Consider the following 15206-nt stretch of genomic DNA (forward strand, 5'->3'; position numbering starts at 1 on the left):
GAGTCTCTAGACTGAAAATTGACAGAGTAGTTTGGTAGGGAAATGTACCCATACAGACAGACAATTTCACTTTTATAGATATATAGATGAAATTGTTGCTTTATGAAATATAACAGATTTTAAAAAATTATTGAATTGCATATATTGGCTACTAAATTAGTTCTTTAAATAAAGTTTTTTACTGTATAGAAAACGGTAATCAAAATTCTATATTAAGTATCATTTAACGAGTTGCAGAGTCAGAGACAAGATTTGATGAGTTTTGCAGGAGTCCAAACTTTTTTTTTTTTTTTTTTAACAGACTTTGAACTTAAAGTCAGATTTTTTCTGCCAATGGCCCATCACCAAATGCAAAGAATAAGCTATTTTTGTAAGTGTGAGACAGGTTCACACTAGACGACTTAAAGGAAATTCCTATTCAAAGTGACGTTACTTTCCATATTATCCTTAAAATTACACTGAAGTTAAATACTGAGCAAATTATAAAAATTGTAATAATCAACCGAGTATCCAGCCTTTTGATGAAGAGAAAAGCGTAGTATTTGTTCTCGTACTACACTTCATCTTTCCTGTCTTTGAATAGTGAAGGAGAAATCTAGAGCATCATTTTGGAGGAGCTGGATTTTTCCCTCGTGTCATCATGGAGGGCAAGTACTCTGCCATCATGGAGGGCAAGTAAATAGAAACCAAATATTCTTAAAAAAAGAAATATCTTCATTTTTCTGTTAATTTGTTTTTGTTTTTATATAAATAATACTGCACTTAGCGCCATATATTCTTTTAACAAACAAATTGGTCTCCCATGAATGAACAATACAACTCACAGTATTTCATAGACTTTTTGACTGGAGAACTGTGAACATGTGGAGATTTGTTGGCTGGACTTGACATTGTAAATAAAAGGAAACTGCTTCATACACTGTTAGTTTAGAAAATGTTCATTTTCAGATTATAATGTGTTTGTGTGTGTGCGCGCACATTTGGAAATAGGAAAAAATTGTCTATTTTCCTATGCCAAAAAAAAAAAAAAAAAAAATTATTTTTTTTCCTTTCACAAAATTTAATTTTTCATTACTAATGATGAATATTGATTTTAAACTGCCAGTAAAATTAAAATATATATACATAACCCATACACAATTGTATTTTTATGTTTGTGAAAATATATGCACATTATTGTTTCTTTTTTTTTTTTTTTTTAACTGTAATCTGAAAAAAAAAAAATAAAATAAATAAAAAAAAAAAAAATTAAAAAAAAAAGAAGAATAATAACTATAGATAAATATTTAGAGATTTTAAAAGAATTGAATCCATAATTGTATCGGAACTGGGAAAAATGTTGGCATTGTTTTATCACTATAAATCATAAGTGTCAATGTAATTTTTTATATTTTTAAACATTTGTGTTGTTTTTTAAAAAAATGTATTTTTTGAATAAAAATGAATATGAAGTTTATTAAAAACTGGACATCAAAAAAGTGTGTGTGTGAGAGAGAGAGAGAGAGAGAGAGAGAGAGAGAGAGAGAGACAGAGAGAGAGAGAGAGAGAGAGGGGGAGATATCTATGGACAATGCTAATACTACCCATCCTTTAATGATGCTCTTGTTTTTTCATGTGTTTCAACAACATTTGTATTGTTGGTTGGTTGGTTGCTTTTGTTTTACGGCATATCAACCCTTTTCAGGTTATTTAATGCCAAATCCAGTGATTTTGAAGAAAATTTTTTTAATAGAATATTTGTTTTTTGCAAGTCAGTTTCTATTTAACCCATAGTTGGGACCCTAACAGGTACTACCACTCCGAGTCAGAGTGGACCTGGGAGCAATGGCAATTAAAGCGTGGCTCCACACTCCCCAGAGCCTGCAAGCTGGGGCTTCATCATCAGATATAGTTTAAAGTCATATCCAGGACCCCCATTGAGGGACTTTTACCCTCTGCAGGGGGGCAGTCGGCGTATTCTAATGCCCCACCGACAGGGCCATTGTATTGCAAGAGAAATTGTGTATTTTTCAACTGTAAAGAAATTTGTCATTTTTTAGCCAGGAAACTCTTCAACTACAATGAAAGTTTAAGTTGAATAAATATCATATACATAACTATATGACTAATTACATATGCATAAATATATAAATAATTGCTAACTACTATTAATGGGTCAGCTCTTTAAAAGAAAAATCTTTTTTTCTTCCTCATTAAAAAAAAAAAAAAAATAACTATTGCTGACAAAAACAGGAAACTACATCGAACCTATCTCAAATGAAAGCAATTTTAATAAATATTTGGTGAAATGTCTGTAAATTCATTCTCAAATAGACCCCCACCTTCCCTTTTCTCTGCCATGCACGAGAATGGTGGAAGGATGATTTGTTTTCTAAGAATGAAATTATAGCACCAGGTTTCCAATTCCAAATATAGCTTGAGGTAAAGATAACGGAAGCAATGATTCTGAAGAAAAGTTGGAAATAGCCATTGTTTTATGAATTTACATATTAGCATTATGTGCATATTACTAAAAGACAACATCCATTTTTTGAAAGATCCCCCCCACCCTTAAAATATCAATTTGGAATTATCTTGCCTTCAAAACACTATCAGGTCCAATGGAAATTATATAGTTAATTCAAGAAAATAACTTAATTATATCATTTTATCTAATTATATATTTTTTTTTCAATTTTTTAAAACACTGAAATAGAAAAGTAAATGATAAATAAAAGGCTTCCATTTAAAATAAATTTTATAATGCAATAAAAGAAATAAAACTGAATTTTTATGACTTTTTATGCATATATATATATATTGAGTTATCTTCTATTTTTAATTGCTAAATCTAATGGAAAAATAGAAAGAAAAAACATTTAGTAAATAAAAACAAAACGATTATTTACCTTCATGGATGACCATTGAAGACAAGGTTTCTAGTGTGTCTGGATTGTAATTGCTCGGTCTAGAAAAGAATTAAAAAAAAGGCAAAATTATTCAAGTTTTATAAGAATAAAAACTATAAAGGAACACAATTTAAAAAATGGTCACCCAATAACATTCACAAATGCAACAATTCAATAATGCATATAACTACTGATAAAAGTGTATCAGCAGCAGCACTTATAAAAAATAAATTAATTAATCAGATATGTTGAATATTGGTTCCGAACCAAAAAATGCAGGTGATTCAGCAGTACTTCATGATATTACTAAACTTAATTGGTATGTAGTCAAGGCAAAAAAAGCATTTTTTTTTTTTTTTTTTTTTTTTAATGAATTGGGCTCTATGATTTAATTATAAAATACAAGCACAAACAAATAATAACATGAGGAACATTTATTTTGATGCGATTATGGTTTACTTAACTCAGAATTTCATTAAAATAGATAAAACAATGAAAAAGTAAGGTACATTTCATTATTATGACTGCAATAAAAGTTTAAATAAGGATGAATATATTATAAACCAGCAGTATCAAGATTTGTTCAGTGAATATATTGAATTTTGTCAATACAAATTATCGCCATATATCCTTCATTAATTGACCAATCATTCTTATTTTACAGAACACGGTGGTAATATGACGTTTCTGAATTTTTCAGATGAGAATTAGTTATTCATATTGTTTGGATCGGCAAAGAGCCATGGCACAGTGGTTAGAGTACTTGGAAAAATCAATTGTAAAAAGTGATATTCTCCTCAAGGTTGAAGGTTCAATCTTCAGTGTGGGCGACTGAAAAATACAATTGCAAATTACTTAGGACCTCTATCCAGCTGATGGAACTAGAGCGTGCTACTCCTGTAAAGTAAATAAAGGGTACCACTCAAAATCTGTTCAAATTCCCGAGTTTGACAAGATACACCTGAAGAAACATTGTGAAAATCATACTCAAGATGAGAACAGTAGTCTGAAATCCAAAAATACGAATGGTGGCAATACTACATGTGAAGACAACTAGATCTAAATAGGAACACCAGTAAAGTATATACTGCCTCATACATTTGTTCACAAAAGTGCAAGACATTTTTGTATATCAGTTTACATATAAAAAAACGCCCCTTTAAGAGTAGCGTTGGGTGGATCATTTCAAGAAGCAGGGAGTCAGTAAAGAAACTTAATGACGCTGGTGACAACCATCCAAGCCATTGTGGATACCCAAGTCAAGTTTAGTCGAGTTAGTAGATATTGTAAGAGTCAGTTCAGCAGTCCGAAACAATGCACAAAATGAGCTGCTGACTCGATAAACACTATTATAAAGTTAGAAAGACGGAGCAAGCTTTCACAAATGGACCCTCAGAATTGTTTCAGGATTGTAAACTGTGCAAGACTGACTTTAAGTGGGCACCTCAGAAACAAGACTATAGATTTTTTTTCTGGGGCTACCCTAAAGTTACGTATGGATAGCCAGACTAATCAAGGAACTAAAGGCTACCGTCAGAAAGGAGAACCATTCCTTAGTCGGTTTGTTAGGATACTACGAGCACATATGTGCTCTTCCTCAAGAAATGTATAAAGCTAATCTCGAATACCTGCTCTAACACAAACTAATTATCACCAGAGTTTCATTTAATTCTGGCAGAAAATTAAATGAATCACATCCAAAGTGGAATTAGGGGGGAGCCATAAAAATTAACTGAACAATATCAAAAAATACTTAAATTTATCAACGTATACACAGATTCAATAACAAACACTTTATTTATAATTCTCTGATCACTGGGGGAAAAAAAAAAAAATCTCCAATTACAAAGAAAAGAATTCCTGCTAAAAAATTTTCTGAGTAAAGAATTACAAAAAATGTCTATAAATTTGTTTTTCTCCTCCCATTTAAATGTTTACAACACTTTGGTTACATTTGTCACCAAACTTGACAGTGTTACTTGAAAAACTTGTTTCTTAATGCTATTATCTATGCTAAAAATAATGTTCTGGATGCACGGTTGTTAATTGTATCCAAAAAGTATATGCTCATGTAAAAATTATGAACAAAAGAAGAAGAAAAAGATGGTCAGTTCTTTAGCAATACAACTGATACACATAGTAGCAGACATGGTTATATAAACAAATACTGAATTCATTATTATCAGATGTGAATGTCAGGAAGACCAACAAAAGTTATTAACCCTTAAACTGTGAGGTTTTTTAAAGGTTTTAAAGTTAGATTTAAACAAAGCTGTGGGGTATCGCGGGTATGGGAACGCGGACATTATTTTCATTCTGTGTGGTTTGGGATGAAATAGGATGTTAACATTTAAAGAATATTGTTTCATTTCACCACATAATATTTCCAAACTTCATAACCAAATAGTTTATACAAAAGACAACGCTTATGATTTTGGTTTCCGTTTTATACTAATGTTGTTGTTCCCCCACCCCCAACTCCACCCCCACCCGTTTCATTGTCAATAAATTCTGATGGACAAAATAAATATAAAGATACTTTTAGGAAAGATAAGAGTTAAAACCGATGATGGAAGTGCAGCTAGACTAGAAAATGATTAAGAGTGAATAAAAACCATTTAAATGAAATGAAAAAAAAAAAAAGATATGAGAAACATTAAACAACTATAAAAACCATTAATTACATTTCACAAGAAAGCAATTTCATTTGAATAATAAAATTATTAAGTTTACGAATAGAATAAAATCATTTGAATTCTCAGAATGGAAACACACGAATCCTAGTATGTATTATTATTATTCGAATATTAATACTATGATTCTCGAGTATGTCGGAAAATGTTGGATTCCATAACTGAAGTATATTTATAGTATCGGCTGGCAAGCAAAAAGGTTTGAGAATTCTGAAAAATGAGATAATCATGACTGCACTCTCAACAGCTGTATTCTAATGACCAAACTCTCAACTGCAGCACTCCTATTCTCACAAAATGATTAATATTCAGATTGTTATAAGCAATTTTCTTGGCAAAAGAATGATGGATAATATATCATTATCAGCAGTAAAACAAACCCTTTTAACATAAATCAATAAGCTTCCCTCTCACCCCCCCCTTATTATTTTGCTCTTTTAAAGGTCATGAGACAGAAAACTTATGATATCCCGCTTATCCCAGTTTTGTTTTTAAACAATGTTAAATCTTGAGAAGTGCAGTTGGAGATTGTGTAATCCTTGCTTAACAATAGTCATATAGAAGGCCTTTACAGACAATGTCTATTGTGTTTCTGAATTTTTGAGATAAGGATTGATTATTTGTATTATTTGGATTCATTGCACGACTGTTCTCATTTTGGCTGACGTAAAAAGAGCATGCTACCCCCATCCCCCCGTGAAGTAAATAAAGAATTCAAAATACACTTTAAGAAGGTCAAAGGTTACATCAACCGAAACATTGTGAAAATGACACTCAAGATGATAACAGTAGTCTGATGAATCCAAATAATATGAATGTCCATTATATCTCAAGACAGGACACAATAACTTAAGATACTGAAGGTTTAAATAAACTAATCAATAAATTTATTAATAATAATAATAATAATAATAATAATAATAATTAAATAAATAAACACAAGGTGGTATCAACTTGAGCTGGTATTACACAAATTAGTCATGAATGTTCAATGGTACTATCCATAAAAGTTGTGTTTTAAGGTTGTTAAATATTTACCAAGCTGTTAATGGTGGTGTTATTTTCTTGGAATTTTCAAGTTAAAACATTATCTTCAGGAAAGAAGAAATGTATTACAACTTGGTTAGGTTGTGTTTTTGTCAGGAATCTGAAGTTATGAGATGTTAGTTGCTATAGAATTGCAAAAAAAAAGGATTAAGTTATTGTTGAAGTATGAGCTTTTATTTTGGGTTTGATATAGAATTATTATATTTTAATAATATCAACTATATCATCACTGTGCTTCTATTTAAATGTAATTCTATTTTGTTTATTATATCTACGTGTGTTTTACCTGTGTGAGAGCCAGATGTAAGGGAAATAACATGTAACTAAGGTGTTAGTCAACATTACTCCCCTTGAGAAGAAAACAATTATAATAATTTTAATTCCGTCAATTTTTCTTTTCTCCAATTTTTTTGCAGATTGTTATTCAAATTTTTTTCCTTATTATTTGTATTTACTTATTTTATATCATTTAGCTATTTACCATGTTTCATATCCAACAATTTTTTTTTTTTTTTAAATCAAACTGCATTGTCATAATTTTCAAACATAACTTTTTACACACTACACACAATGCTTAAAAATTCTTCTCTCTCTCTCTCTCTCTTTTATATACATATACATATGTGTGTACAGAATCTCTACCAAACTACTGTCAATTTTTGGTCTACAGCCTTAAAGCTTGATATATAGCAAATTTGAACTTGCGGAATAAATTTTATAAAATTAGCCACTAGTGCTCCTTTATGCATGCACAAATATACGTTTCTACGTTAAGCTGCATTAATTTTTAAAACATCTGTCATATGGTCATGTGAACATACAACCAAAACACTTGCTAAATACTGCTAGAGCACTAAGTGCTTTGGTTTCGATTCTAACTGTTGTCTACTAAGTCTTTTTTTTTTTTTTTTTTTTACTTTTGAAGTCACAACTATATATTGGGTACAATATAATAATCAATAGAAAATTGGCTCTATAATAATATAAAGAAATACGGAACGGGGGGGGGGTAATAAAAATAAATTGGTAGTGGGGGGGGGTTCAATAGACAGTTTGGGTGAAGAGAGGGGGGAAGTGGTAGTAGGCAAACAGGCTCAACCCCATAATGTGAAGGAGGATTAAAAAAAAAAAAAAAAAAAAAAAAAAGTGACATCTTTGCCGATGCCTCCACAGTCCGGCCAGAAGTTCGGAACGTTGAAATTAAGGGAAACCAATCCAACCGATACGATGAGAGAGAGAGAGAGAGAGAGAGAAGATTAGCCTGGGTGCCCGGCATTGCCCGGGTGTTTGGAGGTGTGTGTTGAAAGAGAGAGAGAAAAAAAAAGGGGGTAGTAAGCAGGCAGGCTCGAATCCGTACCACGAAGGAGGAAAAGAACATGACCAAAAAAAAAAAAAAAAAAAAATGACGTCTTTGCTGTTGTGCCCATCGTCAAACTGGAAGTGACGAAAGTTTAAATTAAGGCTAGTCAATCGAAAAAAGGAGATGACTTAAAAATATCGGCGAAAAAAGCGACCCTTCCCTGTAGAAAAGTGCCCAGTTTAGGATGAAGGAATCAATGTTTTTAGCAAATTTTTCGATATTTATCGTGCAAAGGGTTGAGCTTCAAAACGATACTGATCTCGTGAAAATCCCTTGCCTCTGTCAAAAGTTTTAAGCAGATATACATACATACATTTAAACAGACAGGTGAGATTTATACTATAGATGGAGTCAAATTTTACATAGTTGAGATATCAAAAATGTTTTTAAATATGAACAGCATACAATTCGATTAGCGAGTATACGTCCTAATATTAGCACGAAGAAAAGCCCAGAAAAAAGGCTCCAGCCAAAATAGAAATATTAATTTATCCCATAATTATATATCTTGTCAGCATTTGCACTAAAATGGAAAATTTTTCTCAGACCATAAATAAACGGAAAGGAAAAGATTTTGAACATGGTCTAAATAAGCACTTCCATATGAAAACACATAATACGGATGTTTAAAAGAAAATTTTGAATCACGTCTGTAAATAATAAAGTCATTCTTATTAAAAAAAAAAAAAAAAAAAAAAAAAAAAAAAGAATGAAAGAAATATATGACAGGTTTATGTTTTGATCAGATTTTGACAAGCACAAATTGAGAGTCCAGCAGGTTGTAAAAAAAAGGGGGGGTGCAGAACACCCCCTTCTCAAAGAGACGACCTCCACCTATCACTAGATGAATTTTGTACTTCGTCAAGACAAGAAAAGATGCTATGAGTGGTATCTCCCTAGAAGTGATAGGTAGGTGGATAACATCTCCCATCCCATCCCAAATACACTGTCAGAGTTGGTTTGGCTTTGTTTGGTTTATTTATTTCGTTTTATCGCATATCAATTCATTTTAGGTTATTTAATGCCGAATCCAATAATTTTTTTTTTTGGGGGGGGGGGGGGTATGCTTCGAGTTGTTTATATCTTCAAATATTTATGCATGGTGTTTAGTTGTTTTGTAGAGAGAAAATATTTTGTTTTTAAATTTACAGAACAGGATTGAGTTTTGCAAACGGGAAAGGAAGAAAAAAAAATGAATGAAGTTCATGTTTGGTTCATTTTAGGCCAGGAAGACAGTATCTTCAGACAGCCTGATTTGGTAGCATTAGAGTCAGAGTTGTCGTAAAACAGAAGATTTTTGCCAGTTTAATTTGTCTGCTCAAAAGTACACAAATTCTTTGGAGCATTTAATACTGAAATATGATTGGAAATGATTAACTGAAGATGAATGTCTATTTCACACACAGATGGTTGAGATTTGATAAGTAATAAGCTGCAGTAATACAAGAGTGATCAAAATACAATTGTAAACTGGGTTAAAATCTGTTCTGCGAAACCAAAAATCACGTTTTCCCTCTTTTCTTTCTTCCCATTTCCTGACTGGTTTCCTAAATTAAAATGTACCAAACATTAATACTGTAACCCTTTTCCCCCTCAACCCTTGCAAAACGCATTCATGTTCTGTAAGGCAGGGAACATAAACGATCAAATCGACTATAAAACAACCAAACCAAACACTACAAACTAGCGATTTAAGATACAAAGAGTTGAAGAATAAAACCTTCTACAAAATAACTGAATGCAACATGAATACTATTTCCAAAATAACTGGACTCACCATTAAATAACCTGAACAGGGTTGATATGCCATAAACCAAAACAACCAACCAACAATTGTATGTAAGTGGTTATGTCATGTCATCTGCACCCTGGGAGGGGATAGAAAGAAATAATATATTCTATTATTGATGAGATTCAATTATTATCCTCATCTTGGTTGATTCAGTCATTGTACTCTCGGGCTTTCTTCAAAAAAAAATTTCAAGCTGAACTCTGAGATAGACTGCTCTTAGTCAGCATATTTTCCCTTTTTAGATATCTCGAATTTGTTCATCTTTTTTTTTTTTTAACCTAAGTTCCTGCCCCAAAGATTGAACTCAAAACCTCCAGTTCCCAGAAGGTTACGCACTATAACTAAAGTGATCTGAAAGTCAGAATCTCTAATGGCTGAATTGTTGTGGAGTTTACTTTTGTTTGTCATAAATACATATTTTGAAACACGATTTTAAGAACTCTAATTCGTAATGATTGATTGCATTTGTAAAAATAAACATAATTTTTAAAAGTATTATTTTATTAATTTTAAACAAACCATCATTTAAGATTTAACTGACGTTCGCATGCATTTTTTTTATAAATAATGGAATCGTCTATTTTTATTGATTAATAATAAAAGTATTGAAAGAGTTGGAATTTACAGTGAAAAAGAAATAACTCATTTGACTGACATTACTTTTCACAGGAAGTGTCAATCATGTTGCAGACATATGAGAATAGAAACATTTCTATTAGAAAATCATGTACGATAAACGTTTTCTGGTTGAAAACCTATCATCTTTTTGGAAGGGTAATTTATCTGTAGAGATATTGTTAAGGGGGTTGGGCTTGTCTGTTTTATAACATATCATCCCTGTTTGGGGTCATCTAATGATAGAGCACAGTGTCCTTTTGAAAACTACTCATGAGAAGAGAAATTGTAAAATAATACTTTCAAAATAATATTAGTGTGTAAATGACCATAGTAACCCAACAAAAGAAAAGTTAGAAAAATTAGGATGAATTACTTTACTATAGAGATGACAGATGATTTAATTGAAACTTTCAAAATAGTAACGCTTCTTTTTGCAAGAGCAATTTATCTACAGAGATATTGTTAAGAGGTGGGGTTAGGGTTAGGGTTAGAGATATTGTTAAGAGGTGGGGGGTGTCTATTTTAAGGTATTTCATCCCTTTTTAGAGCTATCTAATGAAAAAGTACAGATAAAAAATTCTGTACTCCCAGTAGAATTCAATCAAAAGTATCTATTAAAAAAATGTGTCTATCCACTTTGCCATGTATTCATTAGGATAATCTAAGATGATTTTCTTTTCTGTTATATTGTAAGAGAAGATGTAAGATAAAAATAGTAAATAATCACATTTATTTACGATAGATTTATTTTAGGGACAGAAAAAAAAAAATTGTGACTTTTTTTTAATCAAGAACTGAGAAGCAATGAAATCTTTACAGCAAAAAAAAAATGTTATCTAGTAATGATTAGATCAGTTAATAATCATTCTGAAAAACCTATAAAAGACCAGGAGAATTGTCACCTCAACCCTTAAAAACAGCAAATATATGAAGCAAAAAAAAAAAAAAAAAATCAGTGTGGAAACCAACTTATATAACAAAGTGTCATAGATCAATCACAGGTAGGTTAAAACAGAATAGCACTTTAGAAATATAACTTTAGAAATGTCATTTTATAAATATGATCAAAGAAAAAGAACATGATAGCATCTGCATCAGTTGGTAATATAGAAAATGCTAATTAAGGGTTTTAGCAGATAGAAGGATAGAGGCAGGAGGGCACAATCCAAACTGGAAGAACATGTAGAGGACTGGAATCCTGGGAAGGCCTAATTTTCACTCAAATTAGAGAGAAGTCATCAGTTAGTATCAGTGAGCGATCAATGATAAACAGCTGTTGCAAGAATATGATAGCAGATAGTACGAGAAATCTGAGCAGATTTGTTCAGACTCACATTCCAAGGAACATCACCTGCTTTTTGCCATCAAGCAATCACTAGAAAATACTGGTAAATACATGAACTCAGTAGTAGTAATTATAACAGTGGTCCAGCCAAAGAAATCCATAATTATTGTAAAAATATAAAAAACACTCATACTGAAATGCTTTAGCCAAAGTATAAGCAAATGTCCAGATGTGTGTGTGTGTGTGTGTCTCCCTCTCTCTCTCTCTATATATATATATATATATATATATATATATATATATATATATAAAAAGAGTAAAAAAAGGGAGATAATTTCAACAAGCAAAAATTTGACAAAATAAAGCTAACAAATTAAAAAAACTTTTTAAAAAAGGTAAAAGTAAAAACTATCAATTCTACTTTTGCTTCCTGAATTCTAACCTTCTTAGATCTTATTGGAGAAATTTCAAATATGTATAAAAAAAAAAAATTATATATATATATATATATATATATATATATATATATAAAATCATCCTCATAACAAAATCATAATTAAGTGCTGTATAGTTAGTATGGTGGTTGTTATTTTGTAACTGCCTTTTTTTTTTCACGCTTAAGGTGTGAAAAGAGAATAGCTTCTTAAACTTACACCCCCCCCCCCCGTGTAATTACTGAGATTTCAACTACTAAAAACAAAACATTTTAAAGAAATGAATGAAAAAAAAAAAAAAAACAACTTTGCTTGGATTAAACCAAAACAGATATAACAGTACCTATTATATCAGTACAAGGTCATGACATCTTAAGTGGATATGTATATATATTAGTGATGGGATGATTCTTATACAATTACCAATTCAGATTCTTTATAAATCTCTAAATATTTAACTATGAAGTAGGGTTTTTTTTTGTTGTTTTTACTCTCCCAATTATCGTAAGAACATGTCAAATGTGCAGATAATTTCTCAAGCGTAAAAGATAGACTTGTAAGGGATGATCTATAGATTTTAGTTTTAATATTAGACTAAAATCAATAAATATCTATTATTTTATTATTACTACCAACAGTGGAAGGTTTTGCTTTTAACAAAATCAATTAATAAAAAAAAAAAAAAACAATTATAGAATCGTGTTTGGCATAGAAAAATAGGTACAAAATTTTATGATTCTGATACTCCTAAGTTCCAGTTTTTCCGATTCTTGATTCCAATTAATCGTCCTAATACTAATATATATGTTTTTGAGTTAATATAAAATAAATATTTTCAAGGTATATATATATATATATATATCCCCTATAATATGGTTCAAATTTTTTTAAACAACAAGCTCAATGAAGTTATGTTTGCTGCTTCAGAGCATATATACTGGTTGGAAGCATCTTCTTTACCATTATTTTATGCATGTGTTGTTAATATATAACTAAAAGTTGTATTTAGTTTATTTACCTTCTCTTCAGAGATAATCAAATATTCAACAATATATATATATATATATATTAAGAAACAAAAATCATGTTTGCTTATTTGTTTTGTATCTGTATCTTTAATATTTGCTTGCGTTGATTAGCACTCAAATAAACTAAAGACAACATTTTCCAGTAAATGCTGCAAAACATGTGTAAAACTAAGATAAGCATATAGGCATTCACTAAAATAAAAACAATAATTGTAGTTGTGAACTTATTCTTTCCTTTGGTTATTGGAATGCAACCAACCAATAAATATATGTTGTAGCAGGCATCCAGCTTGGATTGCTTCTGAATGAAAACGGACTTTATATATTAGGTGAAAACATGTATAGAAATTTACTATAAATAGTTGAATTAAAACTCAGTTTTATAGATTTTATAGCAAATTCACAAAATAACAGCCATTGGCCTTGATAAGTGGTGATACCTTTGTAAATATATATATATATATATATATATATATATATGTCTTGGAAATTTTTTTTAAACCTTGAAAACTATATAAAAACAACAATATTCTTAATTTTTTAGTCCTTTGTTGGAAAATTATTTTGTCAGTACGCCATTGAATCTCCTACAATTACTGAATCAACTTGCTTTCTCAAATTTACAATAATCCTAAGTTTTCAGGGATCATCACTTATTTACCATAAAACACTGTTTCAAGGATTTTAAAACAAAACAGAACAGAACATTGCTTCCCAACAGTGTTGATTAAACAAAAAGAACAAAAATGTTCCGGGGGAGGGGGGGGGCCTAGATTTTGCTCCAGATTTATTAGGCTCACCTATTCATGTTAATAAAAAAAAATTTCCTTACCTTATATATTATACACGTACACACACACACATATATATATATATATATATATATATATATATATATATATAAGACAAAGTCAATCAGTTTCTACAAGTTTGTCATGGATTGCCTTGAATTTGACAATATTTGCTTCCATCTTTATTTTATTTATTTTTTAAAAATATTTTTGCAAGAACAAAATGCCTTTTGTTTAACTTTCTTTTGAAAAAGATTTCATCCTACTAAAATGGAGACATTTTTCAATATGGACTAAAAAAAGTTACACCCATTTAGAACATTATACAAAAAATTAATTAAGCAACCGTTCTTGTCTACCAGATAAAGTCGTATTTGTTTACAATAAACATTAAACTATTTCTATAAATTACTTCTGTATAAAACAATGACTTCCTTTCCAATTACATTTATCATCTATACAACGGAGTCATTCTAAAATTCTTTAAAACACTAAAAATAAAATTACCATTCTATTGCAAATAAAAACAGATGTTGATTTTCATTTCTAAACTTGCATTCAAAAAAATATATACTTTCTTTCGCTTACATTTACATAATACAAAAAGAGCAAGTGAAAAAAATAAAAGGTGTTAACGCAGATATTCAAGTTGTAAAGAAAAAAAAACATCCATATTAATGACACTTACAGGCAATGCTTCTTATTTATATATTTACATATTGAAAACCCAGACTAATTAATTTGTCTTAGTGGAGACATTTCCAACTTACAAAATGACAAAATGGTCGACCAAAGTATTTAACAAGTATATTACCAAGAGAGACAGGGTGTCTTCAATCTTATAGCATGTATTAAAAATCCAGATTGTAAAAATTAAACGTACAGGTACTAATAAATCATTTTCAAATAAAAACAATAAAAATTTAACAAAACAGAAATTCATTTTTTTTTTTTTTTTTTTTTTTTTTCACAATTCACTTTCAACATTTCAGAGCAAGGGAGCTAAATCTGCTTTCTTATGCCAACCAGTTTTAGTGTAACTTCTTTACCTTTAACATGAAAATGGTCGAGTAAAAATCTTTTTTAGTCATTTGCATGTAAGTTGGCTTTATTTTGATTTTATCACTTAATTAGAAAAAAATATACTTAAAAAAAAAAAAATACATTTTTACAAAGTACAAAGATTTCTGGGCATTGCTAAATAAATCATATATATTATATATATATATATATATATATATATATAATCCATTTATTGAGAAAGTGCTTC

At 30.1% G+C, this 15206-nt stretch overlaps 1 protein-coding gene across 34 annotated transcripts in view; it reads right to left on the reverse strand.

The window, feature by feature from the left end:
• Positions 1-15206, reverse strand: part of LOC145297554 (serine/threonine-protein kinase mig-15-like) — a 1203941-nt gene that overhangs the window by 918070 nt on the left and 270665 nt on the right. For all 34 annotated transcript variants that reach the window (XM_080143552.1, XM_080143554.1, XM_080143544.1 and 31 more), the window contains one exon: positions 2889-2947. In XM_080143552.1, coding sequence (XP_079999678.1) covers positions 2889-2947 — 59 coding nt within the window. The remainder of the gene's footprint in view (positions 1-2888; positions 2948-15206) is intronic.

This window comes from Euprymna scolopes, chromosome 18 (genome assembly GCF_053919585.1).
Source record: "Euprymna scolopes isolate OS-2025 chromosome 18, ASM5391958v1, whole genome shotgun sequence".
Classification (NCBI taxonomy): domain Eukaryota; kingdom Metazoa; phylum Mollusca; class Cephalopoda; order Sepiida; family Sepiolidae; genus Euprymna; species Euprymna scolopes.